Below are 20,428 nucleotides of genomic sequence, written 5' to 3' on the forward strand. Positions count from 1 at the left end.
GCATTGGGAAACTTTGAAAGGGATGATGACGACAATGCAACAACTGAACGCAGAGTTTTATTAACAAAAAAACAAACATGCACCCATTTCCCACCACAGAGAAGTGACTGCCTTTCTTATTCTCTGAGCTTCATTTGAACTGGAACATACCATCTGCTCAGGTTAGTACAGGGTTAACAAACAGGTGCAAGCATTCCAGGAATTCCCAATAAGAAATAAAATACTAATTTAAGATATTTAATATGTTAATATCAACATTTAAAGTTGGCGATTATCACACACAATCTCACACACACACACCAACGTCAATACATATTAAACAGTTTTACCCCTTCCCTACAATTACTTGAGCGTGTCCAGTCACTGCCTACAGGTTAATGAAGCACACCTGTTTTCAGTTTCACTGATTGAGCAGATGACCTGCAACAACACACAAAAACATTTTATATGTAAAGCCTTCTCCATACACATCTACTGCTTTTTAATTCATTTGAAATTGAACTGGTGTAATTTGTTAAGATATTATATTTATGATTATGCACATCCAGTCTTATTTTATACAGTATGTTTTGATATTATATTATTTGATTTATATGTTAAACTATTGGCTCTTTATCAAAATGTGTGCATTTCTGTTTTCTAATGAATCCTTATATTAAACATACGTGTCCTCAGCCAAGAGTAGACTATATCCTGTTGTGACAGGTTAGAGGTGTCTTTGATTGTCACAATATTTAAAAAAATCAGATTTTATTTGCAACTCATCACACCTTAAACTTCTTCTACAGTTTGTAATAATGGAGTGACAATGACTGATCTGTATTCCACAGTTACACAAAACAAGGAGGCAAGAACTCCTTCTGCTGTCCCATCTGCTTTTGCTCATTTTCATCACAGATAAAAGTCACAAGAAATGTAATCATAGTTCCCATAAAGCATCTGAGCCTGGTTTATTTTCAGGGAGGAATATATGCCTTTAAGCTCATGGATTATTATGCCTATGTTCTCATTGGATGGTTCCTCATCAACTCCAGCATCAGCAATTTGTTTCCTTTACTTTCCATGTAAACTCTCCACTATTCCCCACCTGTCCAAAAACTTGGGATATATAGTCCACCTGATCTCACAGCTGTTCCCCATTAAATTAGCATAAGCACAAGATAAGTGAAGATTCTGTCATGCCCATAAAGCCTGTCCCGTTTATTAACTACACAGGTGTTTTCTATTTCTTTTGCTGATTGGACCTCTGTTCAGGTTACATAGGTGGACATTTACATTTGGGAACGTGATGTTACCAAAGTTAATCTCATAAAGTAAATAAATAAACAAAGTAATTAAGGTGTTAAGGTGTTAATGTTGACAATTAGTCAGTCTTCTTAGAGAAATACGCAGTTTCAGGAATGTTTAGGTACAATGAGGAGGCAATGAGCCATACAGACATATATGACATGGCGTCCTGTTTCTGCATTGAAACTGTATTATCCACGTATACGTATTTGTTTGAACTTCAGGAGAGGCTATAGACGTGTAATTTATGTATGACTGTAAGGAGCCTAATATGACAAAATGAAGCTGAACTCCCTTAAATTCTCTGAAAAATGAACTGACAGCACTTACATACTTTGTTCAACTGTGTTCAGGAAACCAAGAGATTTGGTTTCAAAAGTGAGTTTGTGTGTTTAGTGTATGTGCATCAATTTTCCATGTTTGATGTAGTTCATAAGAGATGTTTGGCTGTTGCTCTCACTAAAGCTCACAGCACCTCTTCATTGCATTGAATTGACTTGTATAGCAATTACCAGAGCAGCGATTGAAATGCAAATCAAGGCTAATACGGAGGATTAAATGTGTCCCTCCGTGACAATATGGCACAGTGTAATCTCTGTATTAACACTTGCTCTAAGCCATTTTAATGGTTCTTTCTGGGAGAAGAAAGCCCTCCGAGTCACATCAGCTGCACAATGCAGTACATATCGAAATATTGTGATGCCAAGTGGAAAGCACTCATGATAAGACCATGACTGATGCTTTGATGTCTCATACTATGTCCCATTAAAAATGAGTGTAAAATTGACAAGAAACATACACTGGATTTATTGCAAGGTTTTAAAGTTTAATTCTCGCACAGGTTTTTCTAAACATTGCTTCAGAAGAGAAGAACTGGGAGCAATTTTTTAAATCATAGTTGAAAACATACAGAGAAAAAGAGAACAGAGAGAAAGAGAGAAATTTGAGTTTGGCAAACTGAGAACAGGAATGGTATGACTCACTGAAAAGGAAATAATACACTGACAATGACAACAATAACAGAATACAGTACAACTTGTGGAAAATGGCAATCAATGAAAAAACAAAAAAATGTCACAGCAACAGCAATGACAGACGTTAGCACAGGAAATCGTCATGACCAAAGCTGAATCCAAAAAATTGCAGTCGAAGAGAGGAAGAAAAATTGAGAGAAAAGTAAAACTCTATGTAGAGGTAGAGTTCAGTGCACAAGGCTATGACACACACCTACTGTAACCAGCCGACAGGACACCACAGGCCCAACGTCTTTGCTGTCAGGGTTTCATTTTCCACCTCAGGACTCACCATAGTTGACCACATGGCATCAAAACGCTTATTTCTGGGTCTAGAAAACACCAGACTGGGCTGTATGCACACACACATACAATAAATATGATATACAATCTTTGAATAACCTCTAACAGTTTGAACTTACAACAGCAACTCCAGTAACATTACTTTTCCTAAAGACACATTCCACTCATTCAAAGCACTGGGCAACGCAACAGTTCTCTCTCCGAATCCAGACACCTTTTCATATACTTCATGTGCAAGTGGGCTGGGTCAGAGCAACACGTCCGACAGGATCGTCCTTCATTTCTCCATGACTTTGGTACGGTTCTGTCCCTCCTTACACCTACTTGTCAGAATGAGAAATATCACTGACCTGACTGACTTGTTCTCTAGTAGCCTGACATACAACATAAATTAAATCACAGACATGGAAGTTGCCACAAAATAAGCTGGAAACTCAAACGTTACAAGTACATTGTGGTGGAGGAGAATGAGTTGATATCACATTGGAATTTGAACCTTTTTATGACTGTTGTTTTAAGAAGAAAAACGCATTAAAAAGCTGTTTTTGTGTCTTACTCAAACTTTAGATTTCCAGGTTATGTCATGATATTCTTAAGTGTTCAGTTTACTATTAATGTGAGTCCAGTTGATCATAAGGCAAACCACTATTATAAAGTCTATATATTAAAAGCATCACTTCAATCGGCCCATTAAAGTGTGAAAATTAGAATGAATTAAACTCAATTATTTTATGGGTTTACAGCATACTACATCCCTGTATATTTCCTACTTCTTGCCTTATGAAATATCGAGAAAAAAGAGCAAATCAGGAGGTGATTTGTTTGTGGAAAAAAAACAGTTTGATAGTTTCACTTATTTCCTGTAAATGCCAGAAAATATGGATCCCCGAAACTGACAACTGACAAAAATTGTTTGCCTTTTCATTTTCGTCTTGCATTAGCTTGTTTAATTTTCCCACTCCCTTGATATTCCTATTTTTAGGTCTTGGCACACTTTCAGTCATTTTCTATTTCCTATTTTTGCCACGAAAATATAATACAATATAATACAATATAAAACAAATGTCAGTGCATGTCCAGAGCAGTCATTGGTCCAGGGTTTCTGTGTGTAACATCATACTAGAGCAATGAGAGGATTGTGTGGCTAGCTAGCTAGCACAGATGGATGAACACGTGGAGCACCACACTTTTCTGCTAGCTTTGGCTTGTCAAAAAAACTACCAGCCACTATAATGTTTATCATCCATGTACTGACCTGTGTACTGCTGTAGCATCACTGTATGGTAGCCAAAGCATTTTAACCAGCAAGCTAACACTAACATAGTTAGCTAGCTAACACAACTTTGAAACATGAGAAAAACTGGTATTGAGGAAAAGGAGTGAGGGGAAAATAGCAAATAGATAAATGATTAAATGTGTGCTGTAGAAAAATAAGGAGTTGGAAAAATAAAATGATAAAAGAGAAACATAAGTTTTGATTAATTAACAAATGATTGCGGGTTAAAAGAAAAGTTTTACATTTCTTTTTACACTGTAATTATTTAACTAACAATAACATTTATTGATGTATCCGATTCATTTTTCACTTGCCTGATAATCTTTTACTACATTTTGTCAGTTTCGGGACTCCATAAGAAATAAGTCTCTTCATTTACTGTACATCAAAAACATATGAATCAGTCAATGTTTCCTCAGAGTGGGGTTAAAAAATCTTTAAAAATAAAAACAAATAAAATAAGCCTGAATTGTCTTGTATTGTCTTTATATCATATACAGTATGTAACACATAAAAACGTGGCATTTTCTGCAGTGCGAAAACATTGTAACAAGAAAAGAGACAAAAATTCTTAAGTGGTGTCTCCCATTTACATCTTAATACTTCACCTTTCTTTTAATGATTTGTCATAGGAACAAGGAATCAAACATATTTACCGTCCTCCTCATGTACAGTAAAAACTGATCCAATATAAATATTCTAACATCATTCTGTTTTTTTTTTGTTTGTTTGTTTTTTTTTTGTTTTTTTTACAGTACAACCTCAGTCTACAGATTTTGCACACTGGCACTGTATTTACACTATAGAGACAAAATTTAGCAAAATTTATACAATCTATCTTTTCGTGAGCAGTGTTTGAATCATCATATAATGCTTTTTCCATTCATTTAGGACCTCTCCAGAACAACAAAAAACAACCCTGAAGAGTCATGCTTTTAGTGGCTTGTAAATGTTAATATTCAATTTGTGCTGTTTCTTTGTAAGCTGGAAGAACCATACAAAATGTTGTGGAAAAAATACTTGAGTTATTTGTTCTGTTCCTCCAGTAGAGAGGGGAGAAGTGTTAAACTAGCTTATTACAGGCACCACAGGTCAGGACAATGGCAGTGAATAAAGTACAACATAAGCTCTACAGTATGTCTCACATCTGACTGAGAGCAGTGGACCCTCGTCTTCCAGTCAGTCTTTTCCCAAGTATGCAGGCTTCATTGTATCTGATCACAACAACGAAGCAGCGCATGAATATTGCTTTAAGTGAATGGCTGTATCTGAATGGAGATAGAGTGAATTCCCAGGTCCTGTCAAAGCGCCCTTGAGTCTAACACACTTAAACACTGACTTGCTTCATTGTTGGCTCTCTAAATGAGAACTTCAGTTGAATGGCTGTAATGTCACTGAATACTCTGTGGAATATTTTATCAGGGAGGGCTAATAATATGCAGTCTAATGTGTCAGTTAACTGTTCACTCAGGTTAATGGTGGAATGTATATGTCTTTCCTTTTCGTGTGTTTGGATCTGCTAGCAGAGCTTTCTGCTGGATGGGAATGCACATGAACAGAAAAACATCAACAAAACACTGAAACAAACTGGGGAATTGAGCACTGAAAATGTTCAATGTGCCTGTAAGCTGTCAAAAAAAAATAAATCAGCTCATGTTTCCACTAAGAAACTGACTGAGCCAGAAGATTAAAATTAAAGGAATGTACACGGTCTCCTCAGTCAACCATACAAGGCCAGTTGAGCCTTAGAGAGGATATCGTAATGCTGCTACCGCTGTCGTGTGTGTTCTGTTAAGTTTAAGCTTGTTCCTATTTTCTTTCTTCAATGTGACACAGTCTCTCACATTGCCAGGTGTATTTCCATTTGGCTTCTTCTCTTCTGCAGTCTTCATTCCAACATTTTTCACTCACACACCTCAGTTTGGTTCAGCTCAGCTCTGTTTGGTTCAGTGCAGGTAGCCAGTGGGACCTCCTTTATGTACAACAACCAGCGAGGGTGCAATCACACTTGAAAAAGTGCCAGATTGTGTGTGTTTTCCTGTTTTATCAGGCAGACAGACCCACTGATCCACAGGACTGCTGCCCACCTGGTCTGCCTGCTTACTGGGCAGAAATACAGTACGTCTGACAGGTCTATCTACTGCCGGCGGCCAGTGTTAGGAAATGATGGCTGGACACCACCGCACCACCGTCAGGTTGTCTGCACTCACTGACCGCTTCTTGGCTAGTTTCCTCAAGTCCTTGTATTTGTCGTCACACAACCGTGAGATGGCCTGAAAGTCAAAACACAACAAAAATTAGATTGAGATGGCAAATCCTATCCTTGTGTGAGTTACAATAATAGTGTGGTCATGACACCATAACTGAGAGTTGGACTGGGTTTATACAAAGCATGTAATTTATTTGCCATGAACTTTCATTAAAATGGAGTGATCTTTCTGTCCTGAATCTTTTTTCTATATAACTTGACAGTAGTGAGACAAAAATCCAAATCAAACACAGGAAACACTTCCAAAACACAAAGTTTTATAAGCAGACAAATAGTGTTATCTAATTATCATGGTTTAAATTCCAGCATTAACAACAATAACTGTGGGTGAACAAAACCCAAACAGTCAAAAGCAAAATAAAAAATATCACACAAAACTCTAATTGCATGCTAAAATCATTTCAAACTTAAATCCTTTTTGACTTCTTTTAAAGACCAGAAACAAACATCAATCAATCTCTATTGGACAACTTTCTCTACACTAAAAGATAAACAGCATATAATCTAAAATCATCAAAATTATCTTTAAAAAATTCCATTCCATTACTACCATACTCTAGTAACACACTTACTGGGCAAATAATTACACTTTTTTCACAGCAGACATTTTGACTTGTCAGCATAAGAAAAGCACAGGTCTCCTGTGTATCCATGTGACAACAAAGTGCTGTCTTAGCATACCAAACAAAGAGCACTGTTGGTATACTAAACCAGCTGGAGCTACTGTTACTCTATGTAACAAACAGCAACACATTAACCAATGACCTCATCTTATTCTTTCAAATGTCATTTGCAAAATGTTTGACCACCTCTGTTCCCTGCTCTGACAACACTTCATTCAAGTCTGTTTGGCAAAACTGAAATAAACTAGAAGAGAAAAAGTGCAAAAAAAAAGCACAGGTAGAATTAATAACATTACCAATGGGTCTGTTCCATATGCGAATAGTGTGCTGTAAAATATCTATTATTGACAAACACTTGTCAACACACTACAATTTTGATATAGTCTTTTGGAGGGAGAGAAAAATGGTCAATGATGCATCATCGCTGCTGCTGAGATTTGCTTCAAATGAACCGGAGTAAGGCATAAGGACGAGGGGAGAGACAGATGATGAGGCAGTGAAGCTAATTACACAGCAACACGGCCTTACATCCTGTCCTTCACCCGGCAGAGGATGTGTTTTGTGTGCATGTGTGTTAAGCTGAGGCACTTCAAAATACTAATTACCCACTTGGACTTGGTTCATTGTACTGCATTTCACATACAGCCCACGATAAATTGGGTTCAGATTTGATAAATTAACTAGGACACGTTGTGAGATTTATTTTTCAATCATTTTTTTTGTATGTCTTGAGCTCCAAAATCAAACTCTGTCTCCAGTATTTCTGTGTACTGCTCACCTCTAGTTTCTGGGCCTTGTCCCTGCTGAGGGGTTCCAGGGGGAAGCTGAGGTTGTTCGCCTCAGCCAGGGAGCGCAGGTCAAAGTAGTACTTGGCGTAGACACTGGACGGCACGTTGATGTTGAACTGCAGCAGCTCCAGAAACTGACGCTCCAGCTCATTCCTTTATCAGAAAGACAGTATATGTGAGTTGAGAGAAGAGCCTTTTGACAAACTAAAAAACCTGATGTAGCTGAGATTGAAATAAAGTTACTTAGAACATTAAAATTCCATTTCTGTCTGCAAAGAAATCCTGTATGAATGCAGAGAAATGACAGTAATACTAGTCAGACCACATGAGAGCATCCTGGCAAATCCATCACCTCACACCGACAGTGGGTGTTATTATGTACAGTACCAATACACATACACTAAGTAAATCCCCAATGCACCCACCAAACATAAGCCTTCCCTCATACTGAAAGGGAGTGATATCTAAGTAAGCTCTGCAGCTCTGAGCTTTATGTGTAAGAAAATATTAATCCCACACCCTGAAAATGCTATTGTCATGAGTCGCCTCATGCTCAACAGCTCTGTGATCCCTTATTCAGTGTGATGACAGATGCCTTCATTTGTTTCTCTTCAGTCATGACCATTTCATTTTGCATTGTTACCTGCATAAGAAGCACTATCCATCTCCTCTTCCTAGCCTTTGTTCACCACCCACGCACATTTACAGGCACGCAGCAACACACCAGCTAAATTTAGACTTCACTGTAGCCCAACTCTGCCTCATGCTTGCTGCTGTTTTTTTATCTCGCCATGGCACTCACCCAGCTATTCTCATCAACTTCTTTTTGTAATTTTACAGTCGAGCCAATGTGGATCTACAGTCATCTGTGTCTACTCGGGTGGGAAGGGGGAATTCGGCAGACTAGGCTTCCGAGCAGGGATTTAAAATTGATCTTCCAAAGAAATCTGCGGTCAAATACTGAGTCACTGTCCGGTAAATTGCCATATGGGAGCATAGCAGAGCCACATGCTGGGCTCCTCTCACTGGAAAGAGTCCTAAACAGGTGGACCACAGTCATGGCTGTGTGAATTCTGAGCCCAAGGACAGGAGTATACAGGCACTGGTGCAGAAAGAGTGTGAAGGCATCGGGGGTGAGAGGTCGTAGCAGTAGCAACACGTCTGCAGCATCGTGTTTCTTCCTTAGAATAATCCAGCCCAAATTCCTGATGATTTGAGACGGATGTGGAATATAGGACAGCGTGGTGAGTCCTCAAGCTCAAGATGCTTCCCCAACATAAGCCCAACATAAGCACTGTGATCAAGGAGGTCTAGACCTCCATGTATGTGCCTCTCAACGCCTCTTGAACTCAGGATGACCCCTCAAACACAGGTTATTCTCAGCAAATAAGGACTCTGATTGTTAGTCACTAAATGTGGGTTAAGGCAAGTGTAGTAGCAACAAGGAAAGATGAATAAAAATGGCTTGGACACAGAGATTGATGTGACAAGAACAGATCCTATCTTGTGTATGTGATACCCAAAATACATTCGACAGCAGCCAGAGAAACAGGCTAAGAAAATATGCTGCATGTGCTCCCATGCTAATTTTTATTTAAGTCGTTGTATGGTATATTCTGTCAAGTGATTCTGCACCTCCCACACAAGGACGCCAGTTTCCTTTTGAGAGAAGCTGTGTGGTGGAAGCATTCCAGACTGTTTTCACAATCATAAGATCAGTGCAGTGCTGCGTCGCAGAGCACTGCTTTTACAGAAGGAAAAGGAGTCAGCTGATTGGTGTTGCCACCTCTTCTACACAGCAGTGATAATGTATAATGCACCTCTTTTGTCACTAAACTCTACCAGATATTTTCTGAGACCGTTATAGCTTTTAGATCTTTGGCATAATTCTTGGCTATAAACTCAGCATAAACTTAAACTACCAAGCTATAAAGTGTATCAAGTGTATCATAAAAAACAACATATCATGCAATCTAACTGAAATCTGGCCATTAAAGCTACATGCTACTTATTGTAAATATTTCAATGCAGTCCTGCTGCATGACAGAGTGCACCTCCTGTCATCTTCAACAAAGACACATAAAAATCAATAACAAATGTCATGCTTAATAATTATTGTTATGCAGGAGGAAATGTAGCTTCAGGAACAATATATGCTATAAATGCCAACTGTGTCAATAACCATTTGCACCAGCTGCTAACACCTAGCATTACTGACCTCAATCTAGTCCAGTCTTCCTTGACTACCTTCATATCAATAAAGTGCAGTATTTTGGATGTGTTTGCAGCAACTCACATGTCCTCCACAGTGATATCCTTGAGAATTTGGCAGTAGTCGACATTCCAGACCGCCTGGTCGTCCCAGACCTTGGATGCCAGGAGGATGGCTCCCAACACGATACGCTTCCAGTTGGCGGGGCAAATGTCGATCTCAGCATAGGTCAGGAGCCTCTCCAAATACACCTTGGATAAAGAAATGTATAACACGTAAATACCTCAGAAAATGTGTCTGTTTTCCACTTCTTTGAACATACAAAATGATGCATAAATAACTGTCTTTTCCTTCCATCTCATGAACACAGTATAATAACATCAATAGAACAAGATCTTGAAATTAAATGATAGACAACCAAACTAGGTCAGGACTTCATTTTAATACATTAAAATGTTCTACACACGGGTTCAGATGGCATTATCATTAACATTTGGCCTACCACCTTTTAATTTCTGACACCACCATGCTGGTACCAACATGTGTTTTTCTCCAGTCATGTCATATATCAGAATACACAATCCAGTAAATGACGCATATTAAAAAATCATATCAATTTTTAAAAACAAATCTCCATGTGTCATCCATTTCCTGTGTAATTAGCATTTCCTCACATTTTTTCCTGTGTTTAGTCACCCTCTGCTCTCCCTGCCTTCATTCATTTGCAGAGTTATTGTGTTGTTTTACTGTTTTGCAGTCTCCTGCCTACTCCTCCTCCAGGTAAAAACCACAATAACAAGATGTCAGATGCCGATGAAATCCAACTTCCCTGGAGCTCGCTCATAAAATATCCATGTCGATAGAACCCTTCTGTCTCTCTGCCTCTCTCAGCATTTCCATTTCTCTGTCTCTCAGTAGCCAAAATTCCCACAGTCTACAGATTACAAAGCACACTGAGCCCACAGGCACCTGCTCCTCACATGTCGGAATATTTGTACTGATGCTTTTTATCCATTGATCATCATTTTGTTAGAATCTAAGAGAGAGTGTATTCTATTAGATTTTATAGTCGTTGTCAAGCTCTAAAGCTGTAGTGATTTGCTGCGCGAAGACAACTAAATGTCTAGCTTGCTAGTGGCAGTGATACCTCACAGTTTTCCCATAAAAGCTCAAATATCTCACAGTACATGCTCCCAAATAATCAAATTCATTTTTCTCTTCTGCAGTAATCTGTTGTTTTCTCCTCTGTAGACACAAACATACTATATGTAATCTATGTAGGTTTTTTCCCCCTTTTTTGTAGTTCTGTATTTTTTATTTCAGTGTCAGTTTAGTTTTAGGTTTCTAAGAGTTTCTTAGAATTAATTTGTTTTAACATTTTCAAAAGTTTTTCAAAAAGTCTGTGATTTTTCCCTGGGGACTACATTTTTTATTTTCCACAAGTGAAATGAACTGCAGGCTCAACAGCAGTCTGAATTCAGACCAGTTAGAGTAGCCTAAGGATTTGAATTCTGTCATCTCAGATGACAAGTTTGACAAATAAATCTGGTTTGCAGAGATGCTGTACTTTTTTCCATCAGGGGAATGTACTGCACATCCCACTTTTTATAATTCTGCCTGACTCTGCACAGTGGCAGAACTGTCAGAATTGAGTGACATAAAAAAAAACCTTAAGAGAATCCTAGAACAGTGTTGGAAAGTAGACGGTCATCCGCTAGATAATCATTAGCATCTAATTATTACATGGTAATGGTAGCTTGTGGTTTGGACAAAGAGAGAGTCAAAGAGAAGAGAGTGAAATATTCTTTCATCCTGTTTTGCAACCTGGTTTGACTTGCCCACTAGCACAGCTCAGGTGGCTAATTGGACAAGTCATGCTGGGTTGGGCTTTGTGCCTGCGGGCAATGTTAACCTATCTCTGTTGTGGCCCTAAGCCTGCCAACAGACACCACATATACACTGATCTGGCAGCAGGCAGCAAACACTGAAGAAAGCCCGCATGAAATGAGAGCCACCACATGCTGAGTGTTATGAATGCAACAGCACAGAGAGAAAACTATACAAACAAGCACAACAAAGGATCCTGAGGTTGTGTGGTGGGCAAACAGTAGCCCTGTGCATCAGATGAAACCCAAATGATTTAATGCTATGATTCTCAGGCCATTGCCACAGATGAGGTTTGGGACTAGACAGAGCAACGGGTCTCCATGGAGATCAGAAACATTAAATAACATACCATCTTTCATATGTACACTACTTTCATGCTTTTATGTCCTTTTTTGTTCATGTTTTTTCTATATGTAGTATTCCTCATTTCAACAACGAACCACTGAGAATCACTTTCTGACCTACCTTCTGCTTCTACCTTCTTCTTCTCCTGCTGAGACCATTGAGAATAAGACTGATCCAGTAATAATAGTGTACAGTATAGTAACCCTATCTAATCTTATATAAATATTCATCTACTCTCTACTACCAGTGCATGACTATCCAGTTAGAGCAGATGGAGGGCAAAATGCAGCAGTCCCTCTTTAAACACACAGGTCTAAAATGGAACATCTATAATTATCTTAATATAGGTAAATGTTTCTAAACTCATTTAAACTAATAGTTAGTGTGTGACATGCCGATGAATGACCTCTGCCCCCCTGAAAATGGCTCCAGTAATACTAGTTTGACCTGAGGAGCTGTAGCTTCACCTGTTCCAATGTTCCTGTGTGTGTCATGTTCTTGGTGCCTTCTGCTGGAATGTCTGAGCAACGATTCACAAAAGTAGACATGTTGACTTTCTTGCTCTTTGATTTCTGAAATGTTTCCTCATCCTCAAAAGAGACATTCTCTTTTCTATCATATGATGTAATGACTGAGAAGGGAAGAAAGCCGCCCAGCTTCAATCTCCAGTCCCCTGTCTAAAGTTAGCTGTGTCAGCTAAGCTAAGCCCATAACCACCAGCCAACAGCCCGATTCAATTACTGATGGCATGCCAAACTTTACTCTGGAGGACAGGAAGAGGCAGGCCATGTGCCAGGTGGTGTGTGCGTGTGTGTGGGTGATTCTGTAACATTTTAGCTTAAGAACACCTGTACATGGATAAAGACACAGACACTCTCATAAACACAGTATGTCAATGTATTCACTTTCTTGTCAATGTCTGGACACACCCACCCATATATATGCAGTTCACATATATGTGCATCTGTCAGGAAATGGAGCAACCCAATACTAGGCCACCAGTCCAGCCATATTAACCCTGCACTTCCCAGTCTCCAGAGACACACATGTCAGCCAGAGCAACAAGTGTTGAAAGAGATGTTTCAGGGCAGATGAGTGGGAGGGAAAGACTGCTTTTTTTCCCAACTGAACACGGCTGATTAAAGTTAGGAAACTACTGCGTATATATAAGAAGTAAAATAGGACAAGTACATTTAAGAGTGTATTACAGTAGTTATTCTAAACTACACTAAATTGCTATATTTTATTTAAATCATCCCACAAATATACTTTAAGTGTATAATTAGATAAAAACATAAATAACATTTGTTCTATTTACAATATTTCAGACAAAACACATGAAACTGTTAGTACAATAAAAATAAAAAGTCAGGGGAGGATAGAAGGAGAAAGAAATGAGAAGTAAGAGCAGTGCAGGATGTCAGTCAGTTGTGGAGAGTGAATCTACTGTACAAAAAGTGCCATGATATCCTTGCTACAGGCACAGACATACTTCACACCAAAGTAATCCTGACAGGAAATTGCACAGTTCAAACTGATCTTGTCGCAATTCTTGAGTTACTTTCCAATTTTCTTGAGAATTAGTTCATTTCAACTTTTTTGGGAAAAATTCTCCAGAGGGATCAAGTGAGCATTTCATATGATTCACGAGAAGAATTGTGTTCCAAAAATAAATGAGAGAAAAGGCAACAAGAAGGTGGCAGTACATGACACAAGAGAATAAGGAAGCAACACTCCCTCCTAGTGTCAGCACTAAAACACACACATACACACACACACACACTCACCAATGTAACAATGGCACACTCAGCAGTGAGCTGCGCGGCGCTGAACAGCGTCCTGACAAAGCGATAGATCTGCTTCTGCTCAGGATCATGTTTGTCATAATCAGGAGGAACCTCAGACTTCTGCGGTAAATAGAAGATAACAACAAAACATCGTTAGCCAAAATGGAAATACGAGCTTTCACAATAGTTCTTACGAATCAGTCTTATTTTTGAATGGAGTGATTGCAACATTTGGATATGAAGCAGTGAGCATTAGGTACTGTGGTAAATTTTTGTACTGAAAATGTGCAATTATTAAGTGGAAGAATTGAAGTGAAAACACATCTGAATGCTCCAGATGGCTCCTGAGATTACCAGACAGATTTCCCCACCGTTTGATCCATGCAGGCTTATTTGCTGTTCATCAGCGTGTGTGATTTGCCGTGCTGATGAATCCTGACAGCTCTACAGCTTTCGTGTAATGGAAATGTATCTTCAGTTAAGGCCTTACCGAGAGCGGGTGCAGCTTCTCATCGAAAATGTCTAACAACATTCTTCCGTCGACCTCTCTGGAATGACAAACAGACAGAACATTAGTCTACATTATAAATTTAAAAAATGTAATATATGACTATTAATAACTTGATCTTCTAAGATATTCCCTGTTCAGTAAGCCATATATGGGCCCCTATCTGAATCTTTGAGCCCTGCATGGGCTTTGTCTGCTGATTTAATGCAGGGCTGTGGAAACTGACAGAAATGGATGAAACTATTTATCGTACCTGTTCTTTATGTGGTAGTATATTGCGAGGGCTACACTGTTGAGACAAAAAAGGACATAAAAGAGAATTACAAACTACAGTAAAACCTCTCATCGCTGTGAGATTAAATATTAAATAATAATTTTAAATGAGACACTTATGAAGTTACCATTTGATGGTGTATTTGAGGTTGGGCTGACTGACAGTGCTGTCATCAAGGAATATAGTGGAGCATGAGCTGTACTTTCGTCTCACTGGGCCGGGATGATGCTGGAGTTGACACACAAACAGAAAAACAAACACACACACATGCACGTCAATCTCTATTTCTGTCATACTTGGACCAGCCAAAAGGCCTGCTAACAGCTATGGAAAGTAGGGCACCTGTAAGCCCACAAACTAATTCTGTCTGTCCTCTATCAGTGCCTGACATGCTTGCATGTGGGAATGGCAGTTATGGTGGAGCGCATCTTTAGACAACCCCCAAACTTCCATTTAGTGAAAAACACTTTATTTTCATTGACTCATTTTGCCCTAAATCTGTTCCTTCTATTAAACCAGTGCTTTAACATGTCAAGAGCATTTCATTCATATTCATTATAAAGAGTCACAGAAGCTTTGTTTTCTCCCTTACAGTACTTCTTTTATCATTTAGATACATAATTTGTTCATTCAAAAGTGTTGATGAGATGGTTCTTTCCTCAAGGAATTGGGCAAATGCGACATCAATGTTTATTCTAAAAATTGCACCAAATTCCTGCACTTGGGACTGAGGGAGTGGTGGACAAAGATGATCTGCACCATGATGTGATGAAACTGATGCTACTACAATCTCACTACATCTAAATAATGACATCTAACTCACACACATGATGAGTAAGACCATTAATGGACTTTGAGGTTTGAAAGAGAGAGGCTCAATGATAAAAAAGTGTTGGATTACTTTTAAGGACTTTACCTTGTTCTCCGAAATGTGTGTGAACTTGCAAAAAATATAACACAGTAAAATTACCATTTGCACACTCACGATAGTCACAAATGTATTACGCTACCAAATGACATGTTAAATCTGTTGACAGTTACATAATAAATTTTACTTTCATGGTCTTTAGCCTTTGCATGAGGTATTAAGACCCACTGCTGCCCCTTTGATGTGTCAGTGTCTTTTATGTTACTCACATGGTTGATGTAAAGGCTCTTCCTTTTTTCTCGAACTGAAAAGGAAGATGGAGAGACAGGTGTCAGTGCTGCCAGGCAACACACACTTGAGGCTCAGTATCAGTGCAATACCAAACCCTGACAGACAGGGAGCAGCATTTATCCAGGGTTCATAAGTTCCCTTTCATTATAGATTTTGAGCAAATATTGGGAGAACAGCTTTTTCCCCCTAATTATTCTGCACTGCATTACACAAAGCAAAGCATTTTCAGCAAATAGCATTTTTAATGGAGTAAAGAACTTTTCAAAGCCTGTAAGTGGCTTTTCCCTCCTCCTGTTCAATTGAAAAATGTGTCTTATGTGTGGGAATGAGTATGTGCTAATTAATTCATCCATTTATCAATTTGGCCTACATGAGTCCAAATTAAATCAAGTATAGTGACTGTTTAATTTAAGTGGAGACTGTCATTTGAGCTAGTCTGGTTCCTTTTTTTTTCTGGTGATACAAATCTGGTTATTTGCAATGCTAATTCTGCTTAATGGATGTAATGATTTGTTAGTTTTATACGGTGGAGCTCGCTTCACAGAGTGCCATGTTGTGTCAGGCTAAATATGGCACAACACACAAGCGCAGCTGTGTGTCAGCGCTCATGCGACGGTGTTTGTTTGTGTATCCATATGTGTCTGTGTGTGTGTGTGTGTGTGTATGTTCGCTCTGATGTAGGAGAACACACAACGGGGGAAAGGATCGCTGGCAAAGCAAACTGGAGCAGATGCAGAGCACACAGCATCACACACACACACACACACACACACACACACACACACACACACACACACACACACACACACACACACAGTGACGTAGTGAGCTGTCTGCCACCTCTCAACCTAGTGCTGTCTGTCTCTCACCTCTCTGACACACACACACAAGCACACACACACACACACACTCTCTAATGGACACGTTTTTTCCAATGAGCAGTCGTGACTGTGTGCGCTGCTTTCTAGCAAAAAGCAGCAGTCTCTTACGTCATAATTAGGGCTGGATATTTTAGTGAAAAAAAATAACAAAATCACAATCCTGAATGGATTTTTAAAAATATTACTGATAACATCTATCTAAACATCTGTCTAAACAATGTGCTGTGATGCTCCTGTCAAAACACAATCATTCACACCTCCTCAATAGAAAAGATTTCTCAAGTACTGCTGATGAGGAAAATAAAAGGTTGGCGTATCATTTCAGTAACCAAATACAGTTTTTTGGTCAACACTATGTAGTAGTGGTACATCTCATAGACCAACATGAGCATAAGCACAAACACAAATGCACTGATATCAGCAGCGAAGGCACATCACCTGCGAACAGAAGACAATATATATCAAGTACAAGCATACAGTACAGCTTGAGACAACATAATGCTTCCTGCCTGCTGACACCGGACATATTCATGCTTACCTCTCCTGTTGGCCACAGCAACTGAAAAAACACAAAGTCCAAGTTGTCTATATGTTTGTTTTTGACATACATAGATATGCACATTGGGCTTTGGTTCAAGTTTGGAGAGGAAAAAATTGCCCATTGTGCAGAGTATATAAATGAAATGTTAGGTGGTTCTTAAAGGACATAATCATTTAGCAAACATGTTGGCTGCAGATGTAGCTATTTGTTGTAACAGATACATAATAGTTATGTGGGGAGGGGGTTATTAAATCAACTACAATTTGGAATATCAAGAACTAAAGAACACAGACAAAAATAAATAAATAAAAAACAATTCTCTTAAAGGTTCTATGTTTAAGAATTGTGAAGCAATTTTTATAAATCTGAAGCAATATGTATTAATTGTTCTTTATTGTCAATGAGTGAACAAGTTGTTACATAATGTAAAAAATGAGACCTTCTCTGACTTTCTCAGTTGTCTGTGCCAGACTGTGGACTGATTTCTATGTGAAGGACTCAGGCTGGATTTTCCATGAAAATTCAAAGGATGTGACGTTCTTTCACGCCCCCGACTGCCTTGCCTCTCTCCCACTAACATCAACAAACAACCTGCATAACGACACTACAACACAGCAAAAACGGGGGAGCTGACTGACTGGGAGGTGGGAGATGCTTTGCTGAAACACGGTGCAAAACACAACGTTAGAGATCTTATGTTATGAGAAGTGTAAGCGAGGAAAATGACATCACCTGCAATAGTCTTGTGCTGCTGAGCGAGCATGTGAGTGAGCATAAGCGACAGGATGTTGACTGCAGCTCACTTAACAGCCACCTCTGTCTCTAATGAGAAGAAATTTCTGATTCTTACAAAGAGAACCTTTAACACCAGTCTACATATTAACTAAGTAAACAAAATTACCTTTATTTACCTCAACTGCAGGATTGGAAGCAGGCTTATATTGCTATATTAGAGGACTTTATTTCCATTTGAAAATTTGATATATTTGCTCATATTTTAGTACGAAGCCTCCTTGTTTTCTGATCTGCTACTGTTGGCTGTGTTAATTTTTTGTTACTGCATTACCAGTAATTATGGTAATCCGCGCAAGAGACCTCCACCTGCTAACTTCTGGTTAGCCCTCCGCAACTTGAATGGAGACAAAATAATCTAATTGTACGGCTCTTCTAGATTTTCCAGATGTTATCAGAATGGATCAAATTCTGATAATGAAATGAGTCATTTTGCAAGGGATTGTGTGAGTTTTGCTAAATCTCTCTACTAAAGGAAGGAATCTCTGTATGTATGTATGTCCTTCGTGTATCTCTTGAGCTGTTCATCCAATTGACTTCACACTTGATGAGTGCATGGCTGGGGACCCAAGGGAGTGTAGTGTCAAATTTGGTGCAATTTGGAAATGTGATATGTTCAATATTAATAAACTTTGAATAAACAAGCAATTAGCAAGCCGCTCCACTCTGTGCAGGTGCAGGGCGGAGCTTCGGAGCTCTGCCAACTGACTCGAGCATGTCAGGGATAGACCAGAGACGAGGTGTGACACATGTCAGAGAAAAGAGCTCTAAAAAGAGAAAAGTAGACAGCGAAAATAGAGCTTTTAATCAAGAATGGACACTCTGACCCCGTGTCTAGACAGAAAGTGTAGCGTGAGCTGCACGTTTAGCAGATCAGCAACACGTGAACGGTTGTGTCTTCACAGGAGGCATTCAAGTACATGGTTTAGCGTATGTCACCTGCATTTTGGAAGCACTCAGAGCCCAATACACAATGACTGGAGTTATGTGTGTAAAATAAAGGAAATACTTCCACAGGCAGTTCAAAACCAGTTTGTCTCATATGCTCCAAGACTGTGAAGCACCACAACAGACAAAGCACAAATCTTTGGAGGAAACACCCACTCAAATCCGAACTCAAGGCACAGAAAATGGGAAACAGGAACAACGAAGAGCCAAATTTGATCGATCCACTTTATTTTAGGATGCACATTATTTTATTTTTAAATGCAGCCCTTCTTTTAGGCTACTTGCAATGAGAAAAGAACATTTATTTACTATTTGACTAGCCAACTTATTATTTATAACATCTATGTTTGATAGAATGTTAAATTCTTTCATGTTGTTAGTGTAGCCTTTATACTTACATCAACTGTACCTAGTAATTTTTCTATGTGTTGAAGTAGCGGCCGGAGGCCAAGCAATCTGCCTGTTCCAAACAGGCACGTTTTGAATGGGCTCTGCACTAGTTAGTAATGTAATGAGAGCTCAATGGGGTGGCTGTGGTGGCAGTTGGTTTGGGGGGGGACACGATGGAAGATGGAACCACCTCTTGACCGTGGACGTTTATATTGCAGTTTTGGCCTCAGTTTCAGAACCATTACACCCCTACTCAGTAGTAGTAATGTTTTCAGCTTTAGCATCAGACTTGTCTGGTCTGTATAATATGCTGAGAAAATAGGCCAGCAAGCATTCACACACGAGCTTGATAAGGAGCATCAGTACCTAATATCAGATCAATACATCAGCCTTCAGGCTACAATCTCTTCAGCTGAACCGGCTTTTCTTCAGTGTGTGCAAATGGAACAATATTAAGCCTCTTATCATCACAGTAAAGAGATTATGTCTAAACTGAAAATTAATCTCAAAAACAACTTCATCACATTTCAGTTGATTAAAATATGATATTACTGCCACTCTGGGAGGTGCCGACTACTACAGGATCAGTCTCGCTGCCTGACAGCAGATACAGAAAAATGATCAAAACACCCCCATGTGAAAAAAATGTCAAAAAATCTGATGAGGGCTGCTAGTATGAAGTATTTTCACTGGAGTCTGCAGCGCCTTTATGGTGGATGATACGTTTAGGTCAAATGTATTTTTGTGTAGTTCCACATCTGAAATCCCTGCATCCATGAAACAGCTTGCTTTCCCACAAACTAGGCCGCACATGTCATCACTTGACTTGCACGAGTTTGAAAGATAAAGATACTTAGAAATTATTTTACACAGGCTGCTTTATCGCTTGATGCACAATCTACCACATATGGCAAAGCTGCTCTTTGAATGTCCTCTGTCAACAAGGGGTCACATTTTAGAGGATCAATGGCAAATATTACAATGTGTGCAACCAGCACACATGGTGGTAAATATCATGTTTAGTAGTTTCAGGGCCAACGGAGATAGAGAATTTTTGTGAAAATGGACTGAGTTCCCTGATATAAAGTGGCAAGAAAACTTTAAAATATAAAGATCTTTGATGGAACTGTCTGAACTGTGTGTGT

At 39.0% G+C, this 20,428-nt stretch overlaps 1 protein-coding gene across 3 annotated transcripts in view; it reads right to left on the bottom strand.

Annotated features, from left to right (window-relative positions):
- Nucleotides 1-4,348: 4,348 nt before the first annotated feature.
- Nucleotides 4,349-20,428, bottom strand: part of ccny (cyclin Y) — a 38,952-nt gene continuing 22,872 nt past the window's right edge. For 2 of the 3 annotated variants that reach the window (XM_042399810.1, XM_042399809.1), the window contains exons 3-10: nt 15,710-15,744; nt 14,700-14,800; nt 14,552-14,587; nt 14,281-14,338; nt 13,791-13,910; nt 9,856-10,022; nt 7,550-7,712; nt 4,349-6,152 (exon numbers count right to left, since the gene is read on the bottom strand). In XM_042399810.1, coding sequence (XP_042255744.1) covers nt 6,036-6,152; nt 7,550-7,712; nt 9,856-10,022; nt 13,791-13,910; nt 14,281-14,338; nt 14,552-14,587; nt 14,700-14,800; nt 15,710-15,744 — 797 coding nt within the window. In that variant the 3' untranslated portion in view covers nt 4,349-6,035. Of the gene's footprint in view, nt 6,153-7,549; nt 7,713-9,855; nt 10,023-13,790; nt 13,911-14,280; nt 14,339-14,551; nt 14,588-14,699; nt 14,801-15,709; nt 15,745-17,150; nt 17,172-20,428 lie in introns of all 3 variants that reach the window. The other variant, XM_042399808.1, reaches the window with a different exon arrangement.

Source organism: Thunnus maccoyii, chromosome 21 (genome assembly GCF_910596095.1).
Source record: "Thunnus maccoyii chromosome 21, fThuMac1.1, whole genome shotgun sequence".
Classification (NCBI taxonomy): domain Eukaryota; kingdom Metazoa; phylum Chordata; class Actinopteri; order Scombriformes; family Scombridae; genus Thunnus; species Thunnus maccoyii.